The sequence below is a fragment of the Rhinoraja longicauda genome, chromosome 1 (assembly GCF_053455715.1).
Source record: "Rhinoraja longicauda isolate Sanriku21f chromosome 1, sRhiLon1.1, whole genome shotgun sequence".
In the NCBI taxonomy this organism is placed as follows: Eukaryota; Metazoa; Chordata; class Chondrichthyes; order Rajiformes; family Arhynchobatidae; genus Rhinoraja; species Rhinoraja longicauda.
Genome location: NC_135953.1, coordinates 26224894 through 26249263, shown reverse-complemented (window position 1 = coordinate 26249263; position 24370 = coordinate 26224894). Strand labels below are relative to the sequence as shown.

At 45.1% G+C, this 24370-nt stretch overlaps 1 protein-coding gene across 1 annotated transcript in view; it reads right to left on the bottom strand.

The window, feature by feature from the left end:
• The window catches only part of poli (polymerase (DNA directed) iota), a 54416-nt gene extending 42463 nt beyond the window's left edge, over positions 1 to 11953 (bottom strand). The window contains exons 1-3 of the mRNA XM_078409478.1: positions 11851 to 11953; positions 6315 to 6446; positions 3479 to 3643 (exon numbers count right to left, since the gene is read on the bottom strand). Coding sequence (XP_078265604.1) covers positions 3479 to 3643; positions 6315 to 6446; positions 11851 to 11911 — 358 coding nt within the window. The 5' untranslated portion in view covers positions 11912 to 11953. The remainder of the gene's footprint in view (positions 1 to 3478; positions 3644 to 6314; positions 6447 to 11850) is intronic.
• Positions 11954 to 24370: the final 12417 nt, after the last annotated feature.

The window sequence follows — 24370 nt, the reverse complement described above, 5'->3', positions numbered from 1 at the left end:
TGGAGTCGAGGGGGTGAGAGAGGCTGATTTGCTTCATGGAAGTATACAAAGTGCTGGAGTAACTCAGCAGAACAAGCAGCATCTCTGGAGAACATGGATAGGTGACATTTCAGGTCGAGACCCTTCTTCAGATTAATCGTGGGAGAGGGGCAGAAGAGAGCTGGAAAAGAGGAGAGGCAGGACGAAGTGAAGCGAACAATAGGTCGACATACAATTTATTTTCATAAGCAGATGGTTGGAACAAAGGCCAGAGTGTAGCGGACACGGAGCTGTCCGTCCAAGAACGAGCAGCAGACCAAGTTTATCCGACACCACTTTATTTCACTGCACCACTTACTCTCTCTCCACTCAATCTTTTATATGCCACCTGCGCCAAAACCCATCCCCCCCGGGGAACCCCGTGACCTCTGACGAGCCGAAGGTTATGTACCTCGTGTGGCTCACCACCAGGGGCCGCTTCATGACCCCCCCCCCCCCCCCCCCCCAGAACCAGAGGCGCAAAAACAGACGGGCAGCCGAACGAGGCGGCCGGACCTTGTAGGCACGTCCCCGCGCAAAAGGGGCCTGCCCTGTAAGGACAAATTAGGTTGGACCCGAGATGGCGGTCGACCCCGACGACGAGGCTGGGCCTCCCGTACTGGCTCACTCAGGTCCAAATGGGCCGGTTTTAAGCAAGCCACCGATACCGTCTCCTGCCGACCCCCCATGTCCAAAACAAAAGTCGTGGGCCCATGTCGCAGCACCCGAAAAGGACCTTCATACGGGTGCTGCAAGGGCAACCTGTGCGCATCGCGCTGAAGGAAAACATACGAGCTGTCGGCGAGAGCCGGAGGCACATATGATGGAGTGACCCCATGCCGAGACGTTGGGACAGGGGACAGGACGCCGATCCTCTCCCGCAGACAGACCAACATGGAGGACGGTGACTTCTGGGGGTCGCCCGTGGTTGGAATAAATTCCCCGGGCACGGTGAGCAGAAAACCGTAATCCAATTCCACCGATGAAGATTGCAAGTCTTCCTTGGGGGCGGTGCGGATCCCCAACAGGACCCACGGCAACTCGTCCACCCAGACGGGACCGGTGAGGCGTGCCTTCAAATCGTCCTTAAGACGGCGGTGGAAACGTTCCACCAACCCATTGGACCGGGGGTGGTAAGCCGTCGAGTGGTGGAGCTGAGTCCCCAACAAGTGAGCCATTGCGGACCACAGTTCTGACGTGAACTGGGCACCCCGATCGGACGAGATCGCCAGCGGTACCCCGAAACGGGCAATCCAATAGGCCACCAGGGCACGTGCACAGGACAAGGCCGAGGTGTCAATGAGCGGGATGGCCTCTGGCCACCGCGTGAAGCGGTCCACCACCGTAAGTAGATGTGAGATGCCGCGGGACGGAGGCAGCGGCCCCGCGATGTCCATGTCAATATGATCGAAACGCCGGCGAGGCACTGCAAAGTCTTAAACTGGCGCCCGGATGTGCCGCTGAACCGTCGATGTTTGACATGCAATGCATGTCCGGGCCCAATGACCGACCTGCTTCCGCGATTAGAACAGACGGTGTGAGACGGGTTTGAAGAGTTGTGGATTGTGAAGCCAGAGGGAGGGAAGTAGCAGGGCGCGGGGAGGGGGGGGGGGGGGGTGGAGTGGAGGGGAGATACAGATGGGAATCTAGGCAGGGCACAGGGATGGAAGGGGGCGGGAGGGGAGAGGGAGGTGGGTTAGTTAGAGGTTAGCTAAAATTGGAGAATTTGTTGTTCATACCGTTGAGTGTAAGCGACCAAGTGGAACATGAGGTGCTGTTCCTCCAGTTTGCATGTGGCTTACAATCTAAAGGTATGGACAATGAATTCTGCCATTTTAAGTAACTTCGACAATTGACAATAGACAATAGACAATAGGTGCAGGAGTAGGCCATTCAGCCCTTCACGCCAGCACCGCCATTCAATGCGATCATGGCTGATCACTCTCAATCAGTACCCCGTTCCTGCCTTCTCCCCATACCCCCTCACTCCGCTATCCTTAAGAGCTCTATCCAGCTCTCTCTTGAAAGCATCCAACGAACTGGCCTCCACTGCCTTCTGAGTCAGAGAATTCCACACCTTCACCACTCTGACTGAAAAGGTTCTTCCTCATCTCCGTTCTAAATGGCCTACCCCTTATTCTTAAACTGTGGCCCCTTGTTCTGGACTCCCCCAACATTGGGAACATGTTTCCTGCCTCTAATGTGTCCAATCCCCTAATTATCTTATATGTTTCAATAAGATCCCCCCTCATCCTTCTAAATTCCAGTGTATACAAGCCCAATCGCTCCAGCCTTTCAACATTCGACAGTCCCGCCATTCCGGGAATCAACCTAGTGAACCTACGCTGCACGCCCTCCATAGCAATTGCTTTGCTTCCTCTCCCCTTCCCCCCACCCCAACACTCCTGCCCTTACCTTTTCCTCCCAACTATCTTCCCCTGGACCCTGGCTGACCTTGCACTGGTTTCTAACCAACCCTCCCCCCCCCCCATCTTACCACCAATGGACCTTTAACTGGCTTCGCAGTTTGCAACTATGTAACCCCCTTGGGCTCACACCCGTTTCCATCTCGAGACTTTGTCCAACAATCTGCCAACTGCCTTGCACGAAGTCTTCCGATGCTGGATTGATCTGGGTGCTTCTCATTTCCAGTCTGAAAAGTCCTGACCCGAAACTTGACCTATCCATTTTCGCCAGAGATGCTGCCTGACCCTGTAGCGACCATAGAGAATGGTCCAGGTTGTCGAACCCTCAGATTGGCCAGCGAGGTCACGTGTGAACGCGACCATGGGGATTGGTCCAGGGAGCGACATCGCTGATTGGCCAGCGTGGTCATGTGCGCTTTTGGCGCCCGAAATGTTCAGTTCGGCGAAGTCTTCGAAGAAGACAGTAAGTTTTTGATGGTTGTCCTTTACCTTGTTGTTTAACTCTGTATTCGAATATTGCGGCTGCAATAAACTTCTTCTACAACCAACAAGTTTTCGGACTCGCCATAACCCACTGATTCACACCAGCATTTTGTGTCTGTCTTTGATATAAACCATTCCTTGTTATTACAGGAAAATATCTACTTGCAACGAAAGCTTTTCACTGTACCTTGGTACACGTGACAATAAACTAAACTGAGTTGGCATGAGATACCAGAGGACCACTGGTACTTGTGAAAGTGCACATGTGACTTATCTTACATAAGAAGGGGAAAGAAAAATCAATAATGGAGTAGAGGGACCTTATGAAAACATAAGCAAAAAGAATTTGAAGAGATTTATATGGGTGTCAGCGGTTATGGAGAGAAGGCAGGAGAATGGGATTAGGAGGGAGAGATAGATCAGCCATGATTGAATGGTGGAATAGACTTGATGGGCCAAATGGCCTAATTCTGCTCCTATCACTTATGACCTTATGAAAAATGTTAAAATGTTACAAATGCCTAGTTATTTTTAATAGAGGTTACACGTACCTGTGATTTTATATGATACTTCCCTGTAGGGTGTCAGGTCTTCTCCGCAGATAAGGATCAATTGCGGGCACCTGTCTTTGGCTACACTGACTGACATTATTTTATTCACCCCATACTTCCTGGCTTCATAATTACAAGTGACCACCAGATGTTTTTGATGAACAGCTGAAAGACAAAAAAAGGCAGAAGGCATTTTTAAACAATCAGGGCACAAATCCTTTGTTCTAAACAAACCATCAAACTGAAAGGGGAGGCACAATGGAGCCGTGGTAAAGTTGCTGCCTTACAGTGCCAGAGACCTGCATTTGATTCTGACATACTCTGTCTGAAGTTTGTACATTCTCCCTGCGACCGCATGGGTTTTCCCTGGGTGCTCCGGTTTCCTCCCACACTCTAGACGCACAGGTTTGTAGATTAATTGGCTTCTGTAAATTGTAAATTGTCCCTAGACAGCGCTAGTGCATAGGGTGGTCGCTGATTGGTGACGACTCGGTGGGCTAAAGGGCTTGTTTCCACACTGTACTAAAAAGTCTAAAGGTCTAAAGTCTGAATCTGCATAACAGTTTCCGTCATAAATTTAATAATCTAAAATATATACAAATATGAGTTGGCTGTCACCTCCTGTGGAAAATTAAAGGACTGCAATAATGACTGCATGTAAAAAAGGGATACAAGAATCATGTACCTTGTAATGCAGGGATGCCAACCATACATGGCCAGGTTCAACAATGTATATATATATATATATATGCTGGATATGGAGAGGCAATATCTACTCTTTGTCGATAAGAAGCACCTTCCCGTGCTGGAAAAAGGCGGTCCAAGTTTGTGATTTAAAGAAATCATGAGTGTGGAGCAACAAGCATGAATAGAATAGAAACATAGAAAATAGGTGCAGGAGTAGCCCATTCGGCCCTTCGAGCCTGCACCGCCATTCAATATGATCATGGCTGATCATCCAGCTCAGTAGCCTGTAGAATGTGCCAGGTTGAGCGGAAAAGAATCAACATTCACTGAAATCTATTGAACAACGTTGGTTTGATTTAAGGCTGTGAATGTACGGTTAGTTTTGCAGTTCTGTGTACTGAAGTGTCTGCGTTTTGGCCCAACAGTCTTGGTGGCCTGAGTGCAGCCTGAAGCAGAGGACCTCATTGTGCATTGAACCAAAGGAATTTGCCAGCAATGTTTTGATACTTGCAAGAGGAAACTAACTCCACAGCATGTCCACACCTTGCACTTTTCCTTACTTCAAATTGAGAATTGCTCTTTTTGAAGGAGAAAACTCTTCCTCGGTCAATCAACATGGAAATATACCACATTAAGAAATCTTCCATGCATAGAAATTAATCTCATCCGTTCTAACTTGTAAATTTTTTTTGTAGATGGGCCTATTTATGGATTCTCCATCCAGAGGAATAGTTTTTTTATAATTATTCAATGAAAACTTGAGGACATTATGAAGCTCTTTATTTAATTTCTTCTTAAATCCAATGCTTTTTTAATGTTCCTATTTATTCACAAAATGCTGGAGTAACTCAGCAGGTCAGGTAGCATCTCAGGAGAGAAGGAATGGGTGACGTTTCGGGTCGAGACCCTTCTTCAGACTGATGTCAGGGGGCGAGACAAAGGAAGGATATAGGTGGAGACAGGAAGATAGAGGGAGATCTGGGAAGGGGGAGGGGAAGTGAGGGACAGAGGAACTATCTAAAGTTGGAGAAGTCGATGTTCATACCACTGGGCTGCAAGCTGCCCAGGCGAAATATGAGGTGCTGTTCCTCCAATTTCCGGTGGACCTCACTAATTTGTACCAGCATCTGCAGTTATTTTCTTATATTATTTTAATGTTCCTGATTCCTTGAACATTTGAGATGCCTAATTCAGGTCAGAAGCTTTTGAATATTGAATTAATTGCTGCACTCAGTAAAAAAACTGGTAGACACACAGCCAATTGAGGCGCTGACTTTACCACTGTGGAGCTAGAAAGAATACTCTTGCTTCTCAGGCACCAGAAATCGGCACTTGGGACCACTGATGGACTCTGCCTCTGCCTACACCTCCAGTTCCCAAGTATCGGCCCATCCAATACCAATCCAGCTTCCCATCAACTCCAGCCTGACCTCCCGACCCAAACGAGGCCCAACAACCTCTGCAGAATCAGGGCTGATTCTCAGTTTTACTAGAATTCCCAGTTAAATCAGGGTTGGTTGATTTTAAAATAAAGCATGGAAACAGGCCCTTCAGCCTACCAAGTCACGCTGGCATTCATAAGAGTTCTGTGTTATCCTAGCTTCGCACTAACCCCTTCACAACTAGGGCAATTTGCAGAGGCCAATTAACCTACAAACTCGCACATCTTCGGGTTGCAGGAGGAAACCGGAGTACCCAAGGGCACAGGGAGAATGTGCAAACTCCAAACACCCAAAGTCAGGATCGAACCAGGGTCTCGGGTGCTATGAGGCAGCAGCTCAACCGCTTGCATCACTGTGCCACCCCTGTGAAGTTACTCTGAACATTCAGATCAAATGGACGACTAGCTTCTCCCAATGCAGTTCGTCAGACTGCACCCTTTTAACTTTCCATTTAGGACTTAAACTCCCAGTTAAATTAAGTAGATGAGTGAGTTGGGTTGTCAACATTATGAGAATGATGGTGTTTGTAGCTACGGACAATTTCAGAGGGGGAAGCAGATACTTCTTTGGGTTTTGTACACAATTCCAGATCAGTGATATGCGTTCCAACGGAGACGTCAAGTGGGCTTGCCACAAATCTATCCATCACAAATTAATATATAATGTGAAGCATTTCATTTAAAATTAACGATAATGTTTTTAATTACCTAAAGGCATTCCCCTGTATTCAGGATGTTTCAACGTTTCCACCTGGGCATAGTAGCAATCCAGATCAATGTGCACAATTACCCTGAATCCCTGGATATCAAGGTCTTGAAAGGCATGATTACCACAATCACCTGAGGGAGAAAAACAGAATGTTCAATGGAGCTTTCCTGATTTGAAAGCAAAGGAGTACAGAGAGATTGTGCTTTACACAGACTGAGTAGGAAAGGTGTGCTCCTAATGTAGTTTCAATGCAAAAGGAGTGAACCATACCGTTCCCTCCAAATTTACGCACAGTTTTTTCCCCGTCATCATTCATCTGAACCATCCCCTACAGCTGGAGTGCGATCTTGACCATCCATCTATCTCATTGGACACCTTGGAACTATCTTTAATCGGACTTTATCTTGCATTAAATGTTCTATCTTTATCTGTAACCTGTGGACGTCTTGATTGTAATCAGATATAGACTTTTCTTTGACTGCATAGCACGCAACAAAAAGTTTTTCATTGTACCTCGGTACACGTGACAATAATAAACAAAACTAAACACCACTCTGAGAAGAGAGCCATAGGCATTATTCAAAATAGATATTGATAGTAACTATGGAATGGTTCTGGTTTTAAATAAGACATGTTTGGAGAATGGAAAGTCATATACATTATGAGAGAGGCAGATTAATTTAGATTACTTTAGCATTCTTTCTCCTACTGGCACACATGCAGTGCTGTAAAGGCACTTACCCGAACAATCCATTTTGTTGGGGAATGATGGCTGTAATAGTTGGTAGTAATGATGAGTGAATAAAGTTAGAGGCAGGAAATATGTTCCCAATGTTGGGGGAGTCCAGAACAAGGGGCCACAGTTTAAGAATAAGGGGTAGGGCATTTAGAACTGAGATGAGGAAAAACTTTTTCAGTCAGAGAGTTGTGAATCTGTGGAATTCTCTGCCTCAGAAGGCAGTGGAGGCCAATTCTCTGAATGCATTCAAGAGAGAGCTAGATAGAGCTCTTAAGGATAGCGGAGTCAGGGGGTATGGGGAGAAGGCAGGAACGGGGTACTGATTGAGAATGATCAGCCATGATCACATTGAATGGCGATGCTGGCTCGAAAGGCCGAATGGCCTCCTCCTGCACCTATTGTCTATCCCACATTTTAGGCATTAGCATCCTATGGCTAAAAGTGAGGGGAAATGGGTCTAATTGCCTCTGGTGTTGCACAGAGCCCAATGATTGGTATTTCAAATTACAGGTTTTCACTCATTTTATGCTACTGCACAAGTTCACCATTTCCCCCCGAGTACAAGTATCAAATTAGATCAAGACCACAATAATCCTTTCTGCCCCTTGCACAAACTCAGATGCATGGTTCCCAAAAGGCAGCCTAAACTCACAGAAATGCAAGATAGTCAGACTGTCTTAAAAATCGAGAAGAAAAACTGGATGCAGCAAAAATAAATCTTTGCTCTCTTTCAGAAAGAATAGAATCACAATCAGGCTGAACTGGACTGAATGTACTGATTCCAGGGTTGCAGTGACATTGACTCCAGGGATAAACAAATAAGCAACTCTGAGCTTTTAAAAGGTTGCTTTTGTATTTACAGCAAATCATGTTGTGGCATTTTCAAGACATTCATAGGATTGAGGCCATTCTGAAAAAGCCAAATTGAAACGATTCATTTTTTGTAAGAAGGTATTCTGAAGTTAACTTTCTATTCACCAGGAAAATATTTTGTATATTTTGTGAAAGTAGTGGTATAAATTCCTAATGTGAGTTTTAGAGCAACAAGTATCTGCAACAGAAGAGAGTAACATTATACAACCAAATAACTGTCAAAGAATAGAGTGCATAGCTTTAAGGTGAGGGGGGTCAAAGTTTAAAGGGCATGGGCAGGGCAAGTTTTTTTACAAAGAGTGGTAGGTGCCTGGAAGGCACTGCCAGCAGTGGTGGAGGAGGCAGCTATGATAGTGGCATTTAAGAGTCTTTTACATAGACCCGTAGGTGTGCAGGGAATGGACTGATATGGATCATGTGCAGCCATGGGAAATTAGTTATTGACTGTAGCTCTGCCTTCAGCACCATAATCCCATCCGTACTCATCACTAAACTCCTGGACCTGGGGGTCAGCACCTCCCTCTGCCACTGGATCCTCAACTTTATGGCCCACTGACTACAATCAGTGAGGCTAGTGACAACAGATCCTCCACAATAATTCTCAATACAGGTCCAGTGTGTCTAGACCTGCAGTTCCATCTACAGATGCTGCATTCACACTGCCCCAGGTAACCTAAGCCTGAAAGCTGGTTGTGCTAATGCAACATTAATGAGACATTGGAGTTCTTGGAGGAACCAAGATTCTCCAATGAGCTAAACCCATGATGCCACTGCTCATGGATGTGAAGACTGATGTAGAAATGGTTCTGTGCAGAAGCTAAATTTAACAAATGGAACCTCATAAACGTGCTGGTAACTATTCATGAAATGCCCTGAAACAAATTTAAGGTTTATAAGTCATAGGAGCAGAATGAGGTAATTCAGACCATCGAGTCTACTCCGACATTCAATCATGGCTGATCTATCTTTCCCCCTCAACCCAATTCTCCTGCCTGCTCCCCGTAACCTTTGACACCTTTACTAATCAAGAAAGTGTCATCGCCGCTTTAAAAATACCCAATGAGTTGGCCTCTGCAATCATCTGGCAATTTCACAGATTCACCACCCTCTGACTGAGGAGAAATTCCTCCTCATCTCCTTTCTAAAGTTACACCTTTTCATCTGAGGTTGTGCTCTCTGGTCCAAGACTGTCCCACGAGTGGTAATATTGTCTGCACATCCACTCCAAAGACGTACAGGTATGTAGGTTAATTGGCTGGGTAAATGTAAAAATTGTCCCTAGTGGGTGTAGGATAGTGTTAATGTACGGGGATCGCTGGGCGGCACGGACTTGGTGGGCCGAAAAGGCCTGTTTCCGGCTGTATATATATGATATGATATGATCTAGGCCTTTCACTATCCAGTAAATTTCACTCAGATTCCCCCTCATCTTTCCACACTCCAGCAAGTACAAGCCCAGAGCCATAAAAACCATCAAACCGAAATGTCACCTATTTCTTTTCTCCACAGATGCTGCCTGATCAGCTGAATGCCTTATAAAGCCTCAGCGTTACATCCCTGCTTTTATATTCCAGTCCTTTCAAAACGAATGCTAACATTGCATTTGCTTTCCTTACTACTGATTCAATTTGCAAATGAACCTTTTGGGAATGCTGCACCTTTTTGCTCCAATTTCAGAATCCTCTCCCCATTTGGATAACAGTTTATGCTTTTATTCCTACCAAAGTGCATGACTTCATAATATTGTAGGCTTTTAAGTTTGACAAGCAAGTCAACTCTGGTAAAAGCTAGTTTCTTCCAGCTTCGTACCATAGCTAAAAGCAAACCATTCCTCCAATTTGACGATCTAGAAAAAATCATCCACGCATTTATTTCCTCCCGCCTGGACTACTGCAACTCCCTATACACTGGGATCAGCCAATCATCCCTGTCCCGCCTGCAATTGGTCCAAAACGCCACAGCAAGACTCCTGATGGGTACCTGTAAAAGGGACCACATCACCCTGATTCTGGCCTCACTCCACTGGCTCCCAGTACAGTACAGAATCTATTTCAAACTCCTCCCATTTGCACACAAAGCCCTAAACAGGCTTGCCCCCCCACCCATATCAAAAATCTTCTAACCCACCACTCAAACTCCAGGTCCCTCAGGTCGGCCGACTTGGGGCTACTGACTGTCCCGCAGTCTAGGCTTAAGCTCAGGGGTGACCGCGCTTTTGCAGTTGCAGCTCCTAGACTGTGGAACAGCATCCCTCTCCCCATCAGAACTGCCCCCTCCAACGACTCCTTTAAGTCCAGGCTCAAAACCTACTTCTATTCCCTAGCGTTTGAGGCCCTCTGAGGGGGCGCTGTAAACTGTTTATGTCTGTGTTAGGTTTGTGTGCTGTTGCATGTTCTTTTTTAGTACCTGCACTGATGTACAGCACGTTGGTCAACGTGGGTTGTGTTTCAATGTGCTATATAAATAAAATTGACTTGACTTGACATACTTTCCTACGCTGTATTCCATCTGCCACTGTTTTGGCCACTCTGCCAACCTAACCAAGTCCTTCTGCAGAGTCCCTGCTTGTCCTACAAGACCTGCCTCTCCACCTATTTTTGTATCATCAACAAACTTGGTCACAAAATCATCAGTTCTATCATCCAAATCATTCATATACAACGTGAAGGGTAACGGATGGAACACCATTAGTCAATTGCAGCCAACCAGAAAAAGCCCCCTTTATTCCAGCTCTGCCTTCCGCCATTCCGCCAACCTTCTACCCATGTTAGTATCTTAGACAATAGACAATAGGTGCAGGAGTAGGCCATTCGGCCCTTCGAGCCAGCACCGGCATTCAAAGGGTCTCGACCCGAAACGTCACCCATTCCTTCTCTCCCGAGATGTTGCCTGACCTGCTGAGTTACTCCAGCATTTTGTGAATAAATACCTTCGATTTGTACCAGCATCTGCAGTTATTTTCTTATACTAATGTGATCATTCTCAATCAGTACCCCATCCCTGCCTTCTCCCCATACCCTCTGACTCCGCTATCCTTAAGAGCTCTATCTAGCTCTCTCTTGAATGCATTCAGAGAATTGGCCTCCACTGCCTTCTGAGGCAGAGAATTCCACAGATTCACAACTTTCTGAGTGAAAAAGTTTTTCCTCGTCTCCGTTCTAAATGGCCTACCCCTTATTCCTAAGCTGTGGCCCCTTGTTCTGGACTCCCCCAACACTGGGAACATGTTTCCTATCTCTAACGTGTCCAACCCCTTAATAATCTTATATCTTCCCTCTATGATCTCAGGCTCTCATCTTGTTTAGCAGCCTTGCGTGTGGCACCTTATCAAAAGCCTTCTGAAAATTCAAGTAAAGTGTACAATGGACTAATATTTCACCTGAGATAGACACAAAATACTGGAGTAACTCGACGGGATAGGCAGCATCTCTGGAGAGACGGGATGGGTGACGTTTGGGCTTTCTTCACCTCTTCCCTAATGCTCAATTAATTACAGGTCACCTTTATCAGCAGCAACGTGATCGATTGCAAAATGATCACGTTATCATCTAACCAGTTTCCCCATCAACGTTTGAGAGGGAGAACTAAAAAAATCTTAATATGGATTCGGGCTTTATGAGATTAAGTTATTAAAAAGACTCAATGTTAACGTGGCAATGAATGCGTGTGTTTTAAGTTATTTAAAAAACTCAATGTTGACGTGGCATTGAATGCAAGTGTATTAGCTTGTTTGCAGCCACAATGTTTAAAACGGCAGCAAAGCAAACGTCAGAGACCGAGCTCTCTTCCTGTTTTCTTGCCAGTGTTTGCCGGGACTCGCCTAGAACTGATCATTAAGTTCGTTGCATTGTGCTTCTGACTTGTTGAGTCTTGCTACAACTCCAATTTGACAGTTAGAAACCGCCTTTCAGATTCACAGGTACCTGTCAGTTCACTAGACACTACCTGCTGCTGCAGGACTCCGAGGGCTGCTATTGCTGTCATCAATGGTGCAACACCATTCTCTTTCTTCTTCCTCCTCCTCTTGCAAACTGCACCGATGGTCAGCTGCAGACCCACTTGCATTTAGCTCCATCCACGGACTAGCAGCCCCTGACGTTGCAGATCTGGAACCCGCCTTTACCATAAATAAACCAGGAAACCGCACGATAGGTGGACAACCAAAATATTTCACAAACATTGTATCTGCAATGCACATTGTGATGCACATAGCGGCATAAAATGCGAGGCATTAATCTTATTAGATAAAGTATTTATTCAAAGTCAACGAAGTGGCAACGATTAGATTCATCGACAGAAAGGGATATAAATTAGATACAGTCTGAAGAAGGATCTCGACCCGAAACGTCAACCATTCCTTCTCTCCTGAGATGCTGCCTGACCTGCTGAGTTACTCCAGCATTGTGTGAATAAATACCTTCGATTTGTACCAGCACCTGCAGTTATTTTCTTAAATTAGACACACATACCCACAAAATGTTTGAATCCATTTTTAAATGAGCCAGAAGTAACATGAAATTGTTTGGCCTTTTTACACTCCAGTATTTCTACACAACAGAGTAAACCTTACATTGACACAAAATGCTGGAGTAACTCAGCGGGACAGGCAGCATCTCTGGAGAGAAGTATTGGGTGACATTTCAGGGGTGGAGACCCTGTTCCTTCCATAACAGTGAGTCCGCTGAGCAAGTTAAACTATAGTGCAGTAATCAAGTCAAGAGCTTCCAATGAAACTCAAAACATTAGGACGGAGTCTGAGAAATCTTCAGTGTCGCATTAGGCATGTTTCTGAGATACAGCATTGTGCTATTTAATATTATTCTCTGATTTGCAAATTCATACCCATGGTTCTGGTAATTCATATCATCCATTGAGCCGGATTTACACCTTTGATGTCCTTACGTAGGCCTGACCAACTGTTTCATTTCTATGGTAATAAATTAGACACTGTTTACAGGTGGAAAAAGTGCTGCAGATTTGCTTCTTAGTTTACTTAGTAGTCTCTTTTGACTAAAGAGGTTGGGCCATAATACTAAAGTGTTTCCTGGAATAAATCCACTTCTCGGAATAGATGAGGTAAGCCTGTGGTGAAATGCAGCAATGATAGCCACCAAAGCAAGCTGTATCTGCAGCAGCCATTACCACAACAGATCACACACTTTTGCCACAATACTTTGAAAAACTGCTTGATTATTTTTGGCATCTTCTAATTCATGAGATTGCATGAGAGGAATATATCGGGTAGATGCATAGAGTCTCTTGCCCAGAGTAGGCGAATCGAGGACAAGAGGCCATAGGTTTAAGGTGAAGGGGAAAAGATTTAATAGGAATCTGAGGGGTTAACTTTTTCACACAAAGGGTGGTGGGGGTGTATGGAACAAACTGCCAGATGAGGTAGTTGAGGCAGGGAATATCCCAACATTTAAGAAACAGTTAGATAGGTACAAAGGACAGTCTGTAAAAGGCCTGAAATGTCCCGACCCAAAACGTCACCCATTCCTTCTATCCAGAGATGCTGCCTGTTCTGCTGAGTTACTCCAGCATTTTATGTCTAACATGGATAGGGCAAGTTTGGAGGGATACGGGCCAAATGCAGGCAGGTGGGACTAGTGTAGCTGGAACATGTTGGCCGGTGTGGGCAATAGACAATAGACAATAGACAATAGGTGCAGGAGTAGGCCATTCAGCCCTTCGAGCCAGCACCGCCATTCAATGCGATCATGGCTGATCACTATCAATCAGTACCCCGTTCCTGCCTTCTCCCCGTACCCCCTCACTCCGCTATCCTTAAGAGCTCTATCCAGCTCTCTCTTGAAAGCATCCAACGAACTGGCCTCCACTGCCTTCTGAGGCAGAGAATTCCACACCTTCACCACCCTCTGACTGAAAAAGTTCTTCCTCATCTCCGTTCTAAATGGCCTACCCCTTATTCTCAAACTGTGGCCCCTTGTTCTGGACTCCCCCAACATTGGGAACATGTTATCTGCCTCTAATGTGTCCAATCCCCTAATTATCTTATATGTTTCAATAAGATCCCCCCTCATCCTTCTAAATTCCAGTGTATACAAGCCCAATCGCTCCAGCCTTTCAACATACGACAGTCCCGCCATTCCGGGAATTAATCTAGTGAACCTACGCTGCACACCCTCCATAGCAAGAATATCCTTCCTCAAATTTGGAGACCAAAACTGCACACAGTACTCCAGGTGCGGTCTCACCAGGGCCCGGTACAACTGTAGAAGGACCTCTTTGCTCCTATACTCAACTCCTCTTGTTACGAAGGCCAACATTCCACTGGCTTTCTTCACTGCCTGCTGAACCTGCATGCTTCCTTTCATTGACTGATGCACTAGGACACCCAGATCTCGTTGAACTCCCCCTCCTCCTAACTTGACACCATTCAGATAATAATCTGCCTTTCTATTCTTACTTCCAAAGTGAATAACCTCACACTTATCTACATTAAACTGCATCTGCCATGTATCCGCCCACTCACACAACCTGTCCAGGTCACCCTGCAGCCTTATTGCATCTTCCTCACAATTCACACTACCCCCCAACTTAGTATCATCTGCAAATTTGCTAATGGTACTTTTAATCCCTTCGTCTAAGTCATTAATGTATATCGTAAATAGCTGGGGTCCCAGCACCGAACCTTGCGGTACCCCACTGGTCACTGCCTGCCATTCCGAAAGGGACCCATTTATCCCCACTCTTTGCTTTCTGTCTGTTAACCAATTTTCTATCCATGTCAGTACCCTACCCCCAATACCATGTGCCCTAATTTTGCCCACTAATCTCCTATGTGGGACCTTGTCGAAGGCTTTCTGAAAGTCGAGGTACACCACATCCACTGACTCTCCCTTGTCAATTTTCCTAGTTACATCCTCAAAAAATTCCAGTAGATTTGTCAAGCATGATTTCCCCTTCGTAAATCCATGCTGACTCGGAACGATCCCGTTACTGCTATCCAAATGCTCAGCAATTTCTCTTTTATAATTGACTCCAGCATTTTCCCCACCACTGATGTCAGACTAACTGGTCTATAATTACCCGTTTTCTCGTTGGGATGAAGGGCCTGTTTCCATGCTGTATCACTCTTTAACTCTATGTTGTTTTTATTTTGACATACTCTTACATTTGGACTACAGATAAGGCAAGGAATCAAATTAATAGCACAAAAAGAGGAAATTATGGTCTAAAAAAATAACTATGTGGCTGAAACCACTTCCCAATTTTCAGTCCATTGGCATGTAGCATTTGGAAGTTCAAGAGCTTATCCAGATTTTTTTAGAGCATGGTGCAAACTTCTGCCTTCACTGTTCTTTCAAGCACGGGGTTCTAGATGCCACACACTGTTTCTCAGCTCCACTCTAATCCTTTGAAACCTATCCTAAATCTATATCACTCAATTATTTGTCTCTCTCCAAATGGAAATGGATCCTTCCCGTTCATCATGTTTTCGCTCTTCATCATTTTACATTCAATAGACAATAGACAATAGGTGCAGGAGTAGGCCATTCAGCCCTTCGAGCCAGCACCACCATTCAATGTGATCATGGCCGATCATTCTCAATCAGTACCCCATTCCTGCCTTCTCCCCATACCCCCTGACTCCGCTATCCTTAAGAGCTCTATCTAGCTCTGTCTTGAATGCATTCAGAGAATTGGCCTCCACTGCCTTCTGAGGCAGTGAATTCCACAGATTTACAACTCTCTGACTGAATTTTTTTTCCTCATCTCCATTCTAAATGCCCTTATTCTTAAACTGTGGCCCCTGGTTCTGGACTCCCCCAAAATTGGGAACATGTTTCCTGCCTCTAACGTGTTCAACCCCTTAATAATCTTATATGTTTCGATAAGATCCTCTCTCATCCTTCTAAATTCCAGTGTATACAAGCCTGGCCGCTGCAGTCTTTCAACATATGACAGTCCCGCCATTCCGGGAATTAACCTAGTAAAACTACGCTGCACGCCCTCAATAGCAAGAATATCCTTCCTCAAATTTGGAGACCAAAGCTGCACACAGTACTCCAGGTACGGTCTCACTAGGGCCCTGTACAACTGGAAAAGGACATCTTTGCTCCTACATTCCTGGATTAAATTTCCCTCAACATTATTTGTTCCACAGAAAACAAACCCAGCCTAGCAAATCATCTTCATAACTAGAATTCCCTAGCCTTTGTGTCATCTTCACAAATCCCAATGAATCATCCCTGCGCTGTCACATTTTCTCTATTCTCTGATGATCTGATGTGTACATGGTACTCAGCCAGTCCAGTGTTTTATAACATTCTAGCATGAACCCCGAGAAATGCAAGAATTCCATACTACCTACTATCTGAACACCTATCTGATTTACCTATCTGATCTGATTATGCACTCCAAGATCACTCTGCTTTTTGACACTTCGTATTTTTGACACTTCGTACACTTACCATTTATTGTAGTGTAATGAGTGCTTCATAGTTTGGTATGGACTCAGTGGGTTAAAGGACCTATTTCTGGGCTGTGTGATTCTATGACTCCACTGTTGTGTCCCTTGCTCTACCCCGAAACCTTGCTAATTCTTAATCACATTTAAAACAAAATCAATATATATCATGTAGAGTCCTGTGGAACTCCACTCCATGCAGTTTCCAGTTATTAAAACATCCATCCATCATTATCATTTGCTTGCTGGCAGAGGTAAGAAAGGATAGTAAAGATGTATATGGAATCCTTGCTTTCACAGAAGTTATGGCTGTATTGAAGATTTATTTTATTAATTTTCAAGATTAATTTATGAGTATAGAAGTTGGGAAGTCATGCTGCAGTTGTACAGGACGTTGGTGAGACCGCATTTAGAATATTGTGTTCAGTTCTGGGCACCATGTTATAGGATATTGTCAAGCTTGAAAGGGTTCAGAAAAGATTTACGAGGATATTGCCAGGACTAGAGGGTGTGAGCTATAGGGAGAGGTTTAGAAGGCTGGGTCTCTATTCCCTGGCGCGCAGGAGGATGAGATGTGATCTTATAGTGGGTGTACAAAATCATGAGAGGAATAAATTGGGTAAATGCACAGAGTCTCTTGCCCAGAGTAGGCGAATCGAGGACAAGAGGTCATAGGTTTAAGGTGAAGGGGAAACGATTTAATAGGAATCTGAGGGGTTAACGTTTTCACACAAAGGGTGGTGGGGGTGTATGGAACAAACTGCCAGAGGAGGTAGTTGAGGCTGGGACTATCCCATCGTTTAAGAAACAGTTAGACAGTTACATGGATAGGACAGGTTTGGAGGGATATGGACCAAGCACAGGCAAATGGGACTAGTGTAGCTGTGACATTGTTAGCCAGTGTGGACGAGTTAGGCCGAAGGGCCTGTTTCCACACTATATCACTATGACTATGAAGGGCCTGATTCCACACTGTATCACTTGATGACTCTATGAAGGGCCTGTTTCCACACTGCATCACATCTATGAAGGGCCTATTTCCACACTGTATCACTCTATGACTCTATGAAGGGCCTGTTTCTACACTGTATCACTCTATGACTCTATGATGGGCCTGTTTCCACACTGTATTTCTCTATGACTATGAAGGGCCTGTTTTCACACTGTATCACTCTATGAAGGGCCTGTTTCTACACTGTATTACTCTATGACTATGATGGGCCTGTTTCCACACTGTATTTCTCTATGACTCTATGAAGGGCCTGTTTTCACACTGTATCACTCTATGAAGGGCCTGTTTCCACACTGTATCACTCTATGATGGGCCTGTTTCCACACTGTATCACTCTATGACTCTATGAAGGGCCTGTTTCCACACTTTATCACTCTATCACTAATTTCTGTCATTGTCAAAGCTATAATCTATTGCCCATCTCTAATTTCCCTTGAGAAAGTGGTGGTGTAGTCCTTCCCATGAAGGTATTATCACGATGTATTTCAGAATTTAGATCAAATGGCGAGTAAAGAACAATAATATATTTCCAAGTCAAAATGGCGTGCAACTTTTGAGGGGAATCTGCAGTTCTTAGTATTCTCATGGGTCTGCAGCCCTTGTCTTTCCTAGTGGTAGAGGTTGCGGGTTCAGGAAAGCTTTCAGAGTAGCCTGAGCAGGCTACAGTGCATTTTGTTGATGGTGCACACTGCTGCGTAAGAAAATAACTGCAGATGCTGGTACAAATCAAAGGTATTTATTCACAAAATGCTGGAGTAACTCAGCAGGTCAGGCAGCCTCTCAGGAGAGAAGGAATGGGTGACGTTTCGGGTCGAGACCCTTCTTCAGACTGATGTCAGGGGGGCGGGACAAAGGAAGGATATAGGTGGAGACAGGAAGATAGAGGGAGAACTGGGAAGGGAGAGACAGAAGAACCATCTAAAGTTGGAGAAGTCAATGTTCATACCGCTGGGCTGCAAGTTGCCCAAGCGAAATATGAGGTGCTGTTCCTCCAATTTCCGGTGGGCCTCACTATGGCACTGGAGGAGGCCCATGACAGAAAGGTCAGACTGGGAGTGGGAGGGGGAGTTGAAGTGCTCAGCCACCGGGAGATCAGGTTGGTTAAGGCGGTTAAGTTGGTTGGTACACACTGGTGCCACAGATTAAAGGGAATGAATGTTTCGGGTGGTGGATTTATCACTGATTAAATAGGCTGCTATGTCGTGGAATGTGCTGAGCATCTTCAGCTGTTGGAACTTTCCTTTCTTAAAAAGACATTAGATGGGTTTTTACAGGAAATCCATGGATTCACATTTATCACCGTCAATATCAGTTTTCCAGATTTATTTAAAGAAATCAATTCAATTTCCCCAACTGCCACAATAAGAATATGAGCTCATATCTCCCTTTTATTAGCCCAGGCCTCAGGATTTTCATCCAACAACCAAACCACAATGCGTGGAATGCCATCTTTGTTATTGTATCATGTACGTTCAGCACAAACAAAATATCCAAGGGTAGGCACTGTCTATGCAACCTCAATCCTCCTTGAAAAAGGGGACAGGAAAACATGGGCAAATAATGATGCAATCGTGAATGAGAAAATGACAATAAATAAAACTTCCAAAGTAAGCTATAAGTTCCTGATCTGAACCACATCAAATGGAAAGGTGTCATTAGTTAGTAGCACTTCTTTATAAATTAGCAGGAACAGTATACTCTTGCCAACTCTTGAGAGTACCTGTAAGGACATATTGCAACAGAGAAAACCAAGTGCAAATATCAGCCTACTTTTTTTTTTAAGATCAAATGCAACCCATTTAGCTTCAAAAGGAGAAAAGGAGATGAACATTTAAATGTTGCATGTCAGAATCTGCAAGCAATAGCTGATGAAGCACATCCATACTAAATTACTTTTCATTCTAGACATTGACCTGCTTCATATCTCCAGCCATATCTCCAGCAGAATTACATGTTAAATAGGTTTGCAATCGGTTTCACTTTTTCTTTTGACTGAGTTTTCATTCATAGGATTTCCTTCTTGTTGACCTCTTTGTAAAAGGCCCGAAGTCATATCAATCATTTACTACCCACAAAAATTCACATATTTCCTAATTTAAGTTCTATGTTTATGCACCAGCGATGAGGAAAATTACCCAAGGAGCTCACAAACTTTAATCGTTAAAGAGCCAGCACCTCCTATAAAGTCCTCAGTCAGATGTTTTCTTGTTTTAAGATAACATTTTGGAAACCACTCCGTAAAACTTTAGGCAGTAGGCAAGGCCAAATTATCTGTTGTAAAATGTAAACATTCAGAGGCAGCCAGCCCAATGCTCAAAAGAGAGGAAGAGAAAGAGAGACAGCGAGGCACAGAGAGATGTGTTCTCGATATGAGAGCCACTTGCTTTAGGAGCCTGATGGTTAGCAAATGAGCAGAATAGGTGTCAAAAAGTGTTAGCCACCAAACATTATGCACATCCTGCCTTAAGTGTCACTCAGGAAACAAATTGTGCATTTAGCTTAGACTTTGTTGGGTGTAGTGAGACTGTTTGAGGAACATCTAAGGATCTCCCAATCTAATGCAAGTTTGGCCCTAATTGTAGGTATGAACTATTCACTACTGAATAATATATTCCTTTATTCGTCCCACACCGGGGAAATTTACAGTGTTACAGCAGCAAAGTGGATAGCAAGAGATCATTCATTATAAATAAAAGTAAAGACAAGGATAAATTGTCAGCAGTTTACTGTGTATTCCTTAACTGTTACTGTTGACTAGTCTGCTGGGAGCAGTGCTGGTTGTGCAGTCTCACAGCAGCGGGAAGGAAGGACCTCCTATATCTCTCCTTCACGCACTTGGGGTGAAGGAGTCTGTCACTGAAGGAGCTACTCAGTGCAGTGACAGTATCCTGCATGGGGTGGGAATCGTTGTCCAGCAGCGATGTTAACTTTGCCATCATCCTCCTCTCTCCCACCGCCTGCACTGAGCTCAAGGGGGCAACCCAGGACAGAGCTGGTCTTCCTTACCAGCTTGTCAAGTCTCTTCCCTTCTGCCGCTGAGATGCTGCTGCTCCAGCAGACCACTCCATTGAAAATGGCTGATGCAACCACCGTTGTAGAAGGTCCTTAGGAGTGCCTCCCTGCACTCCAAAGGACCTGAGTCTCCTTAGCAGATAAAGTCTGCTCTGACCCTTTTTGTATAGTGCATCAGTGTTTTTGGTCCAGTCCAATTTATTATTGAGGTAAACACCCAGGTACTTATAAGAGTCCACCCTCCCGATGTCCATTCCCTGGATGTTCACCGGTGTCGGGGGGACATGGCTGCACCTGCGGAAATCTACCACCATGTCCCTGGTTTTCCCCGCGTTGATCCGGAGGCAGATCCACTGGCACCAATCCACAAACTCCTTGATCAGTTCTCTGTTCGCCCTGTCATCGTTGCCTGTGATGAGGTCGACGATGGCAGAGTCGTCAGAGAACTTCTGTATATAGGAGTTTGCAGGGCTGTGCCTGAAGTCCACAGGGTGTACAGGGTGAACAAGAATGGAGCTAGCACTGATGCCTGCGGAACCCCAGTGCTGCAGACCACCCTGTCCGAGACCAGGTCCTTTGTCCTCACATACTGTGGTCGGTTGGTGAGGTAATCCCGAATCCAGGATGTGAGGTGGTGATCCACTCCTGTGTGCTCCAGTTTGCCCCCCAGAAGCCCCGGCTGGATGGTGTTGAATGCACTGGAGAAATCAAAAAACATGATTCTCACAGTGCTATCCGGCTTCTCCAGGTGTGAAAGAGCTCTGTTCCGTAGGTAGATGATGGCGTCCTCCACCCCGATGCGGATCCATTGATGGTCTCACCAGGGGGCGGAGATGGGCGAGGATCAGATGCTCCAGTATCTTCATCAGGTGTGATGTCAGTGCACCGGCCTGTAGCTGTTGAGTTCCTTCGGGTGCTGCGTCTTTGGCACCGGTACCACGCAGGATGTTTTCCACAGCTGTGGAACTCTCCCCAGTTTCAGGCTCAGATTGAAGACATGCTCCACTATTCCGCACAGCTGGTCTGCACAGGACTTGAGGAGCCTCGAGCTGATGCCGTCCGGACCAGCCGCCTTCCTCGCATTGATCTTCCTGAGCGCATTTCTCACCTGGTCTATGGAGAAAGACAGATTGGAGCACAGGGGCTGGGTGCTCAAGGAGGAGGGGGTGTGGGGAGAGGAGGTGGGGGGAGGAGGTGGGTGGGGTTGGGGTTGGGGCAGGAGAAGCAGAAGCAGTGGGTGGTGGCTGTGACCCCAATGCTGTGGGATCAAGTTACTTGTTTTACAGACATTCACTTCATCCTGTACATTGGGTTTCTGGAATTTACATGAATCATTTCCCTGCATTGCTTGTGAAAATAAAAACAAATAGATTTGCTGGAAACTCTAAAATAAGACCAAAAAATGCTGGAAATACTCAGCATGCCGGGCCACATCTGAAATGCAGTCAGATGCACAGATGTAATTCCAGCATTTTCTCTTTTTACCACTGCATGGCTTATCCAGCCTAGTGAAGTATTTTGCCAAATGGTAATGGTGAGGACTTTGTGAACCCTTCCTGCCACACAGCCAGCCTGATGAAGGAAATGTTGCACGGTACCGTGATAACTGATCTCTATCTGTCTGAACTGACATCTTGGCCATTCCACTATTGCATGGATAGGGCAGGTTTGGAGGGATATGGGCCAACCATGGGCAGGTGGGACTAGTGTGGCTGCGACGTGTTGGCCGGTGTGGGCAAGTTGGGGCAAAGAGCCTGTTTCCACACAGTATCACTCTATGATGACTCTATGACTATTCTGAGGTTGAGATAATTAATCTTACGTACAATGTCAGAAATGAACAAATGAGAGAACTTGGGAGGTATGCTCCTGAACCTGGCTAATCCGCTATCATAGGTACAGACAGAACTGATCACTATAGTAAAATCTTTTAGTAGATCTTTTACCCTTATATTGGTATCTTTTGGTTCAATTTGAAGTAATTGCTCATCAATTATGAATAATGGAACGGTTGCATCACAGCTCGTGATCCTGGTTCGTTCCTGAACCTCTGTGCTGTCTGACTGGAATGTGCACATTCTCTGTGTACATGGGTTTCCTCCAAGTGCTGTGATTTTCTCCCACATCCCAATGGGTTTAAATAACTCCTGAAAATGACCCTAGTGTTTAGGTGAGTGGTACAATCGGGGAAGAGCTGATGAAAATGGAGAGAATAAAAAGGGATTAATGTATACATTACATCATCATGTAAAGACAGATGAGATCAGTTAATTTGGCATCATGTTCAGCACAAACATTGTGGGCCGAAGGGCCCTTCCCTGTACTGTTCAATGTTCTATGTAACAATATAACATTGATATTTTCGTAAGTCAGTCCCCTTTACTTTCAGATAATGGGGTACTGAAATCTCCAAGTCGGAATAGATGAGATTGTTCCAAAAATCTACTAAACGGGAAGTAAGGAAACAGAGCATAGAAGAGCATAGCACAGGCCCTTTGGACCACAATGTCCCTTCCAAACATGATGCCAAGATCATCTGCCTGCACATGATCCATATCCTTTGTTTCTTTACATATGAATGTGCCTATCCTAAAGCCTCTTAAACAATGACAATCAAATTAGTTATTGACATTTCATTTTTCTTAACAAATTAAAGATGTAGAGGTTTTATGGGCCAAACTACAGGAAGTCGGGCTCGCTCAAGTAGGTACCCTGCTGGGCAGGAACCATTTTGGCTGAAGGGCCTGTTTCTCTATCAAGGATATAGATGGGAATTCGTGCTTGAAGTCAGGGGTTGTAGGCGAGGTACTAAATAAATATTTTGCATCTGTTTCCATGAAAAAGGACGTGGCAGGCCGATCCAGAAGATTAATATGCATGGGATTAACAGCGATATGGTCACATGGATTCAGAACTGTTTTACTGATATAAGATAGAGAGTTGTAGTGAAAGGACAATATTCAGGCTGGACGTCTGTGACCAGTAGAGTTCTAGAAGATCTGAGCTGGGACTTCTGTTGTTTGTAATATATATATATAAATGGCCTAAACGTAGATGGGTTGGTTAGTAAATTTGCAGATGACACCAAGATTGCTGGGGTTGTGGACTGTGAGGAAGGTTTTCAAAGTATACAGTGGGATATAGATCAGCGCTATAGAAATGAGCAGAGCAATGAAAGATGGAGTTCATCCAAGCAAATGTGGGGTGGTTGCACCTTGGGCAGTCAAATATAAGGGGAAAATATATAATTAATGGCAAGAGTCATAACTGCATTTATCTGTAGAGGGATCTTGGGGTCCAAGTCCATGATTTCCTGAAAATGTCAAAGGTCTTTTATTGTTATGTGTACCAATTAAGGTTCAGTGATATGCGAATTACCAGACAGCCATACTAAAAAAAAAGCAATAGGACGGCACGGTAGCGCAGCGGTAGAGTTGCTGCTTTACAGCGAATGCAGCGCCGGAGACTCAGGTTCGATCCTGACTACGGGTGCTGCACTGTAAGGAGTTTGTACGTTCTCCCCGTGACCTGCGTGGGTTTTCTCCGAGATCTTCGGTTTCCTCCCACACTCCAAAGACGTACAGGTATGTAGGTTAATTGGCTGGGTAAATGTAAAAAATTGTCCCTAGTGGGTGTAGGATAGTGTTAATGTACGGGGATCACTGGGCGGCACGGACTTGGAGGGCCGAAAAGGCCTGTTTCCGGCTGTATAGATATGATATGATATGACACACAACATAACATAACCTAACATAACATAAACATCCACCACAGCGGATTCCCCACATTCCTCACTGTGATGGAAAGCAATAAAGTCCAAACTTCCTCCTCTTTATTCTGCTGCGGTCGAAGAACCCGCATTGGGGCGATCGAAGCTCCTGTGTCTGGGTCGGTCGAAGCTCTCGTGTCTGGGTCGGTCGAAGCTCCCGTGTCTGGGGCGGTCGTAGCTCCCGCGTCTGGGGCGGTCGAAGCTCCCGTGTCTGGG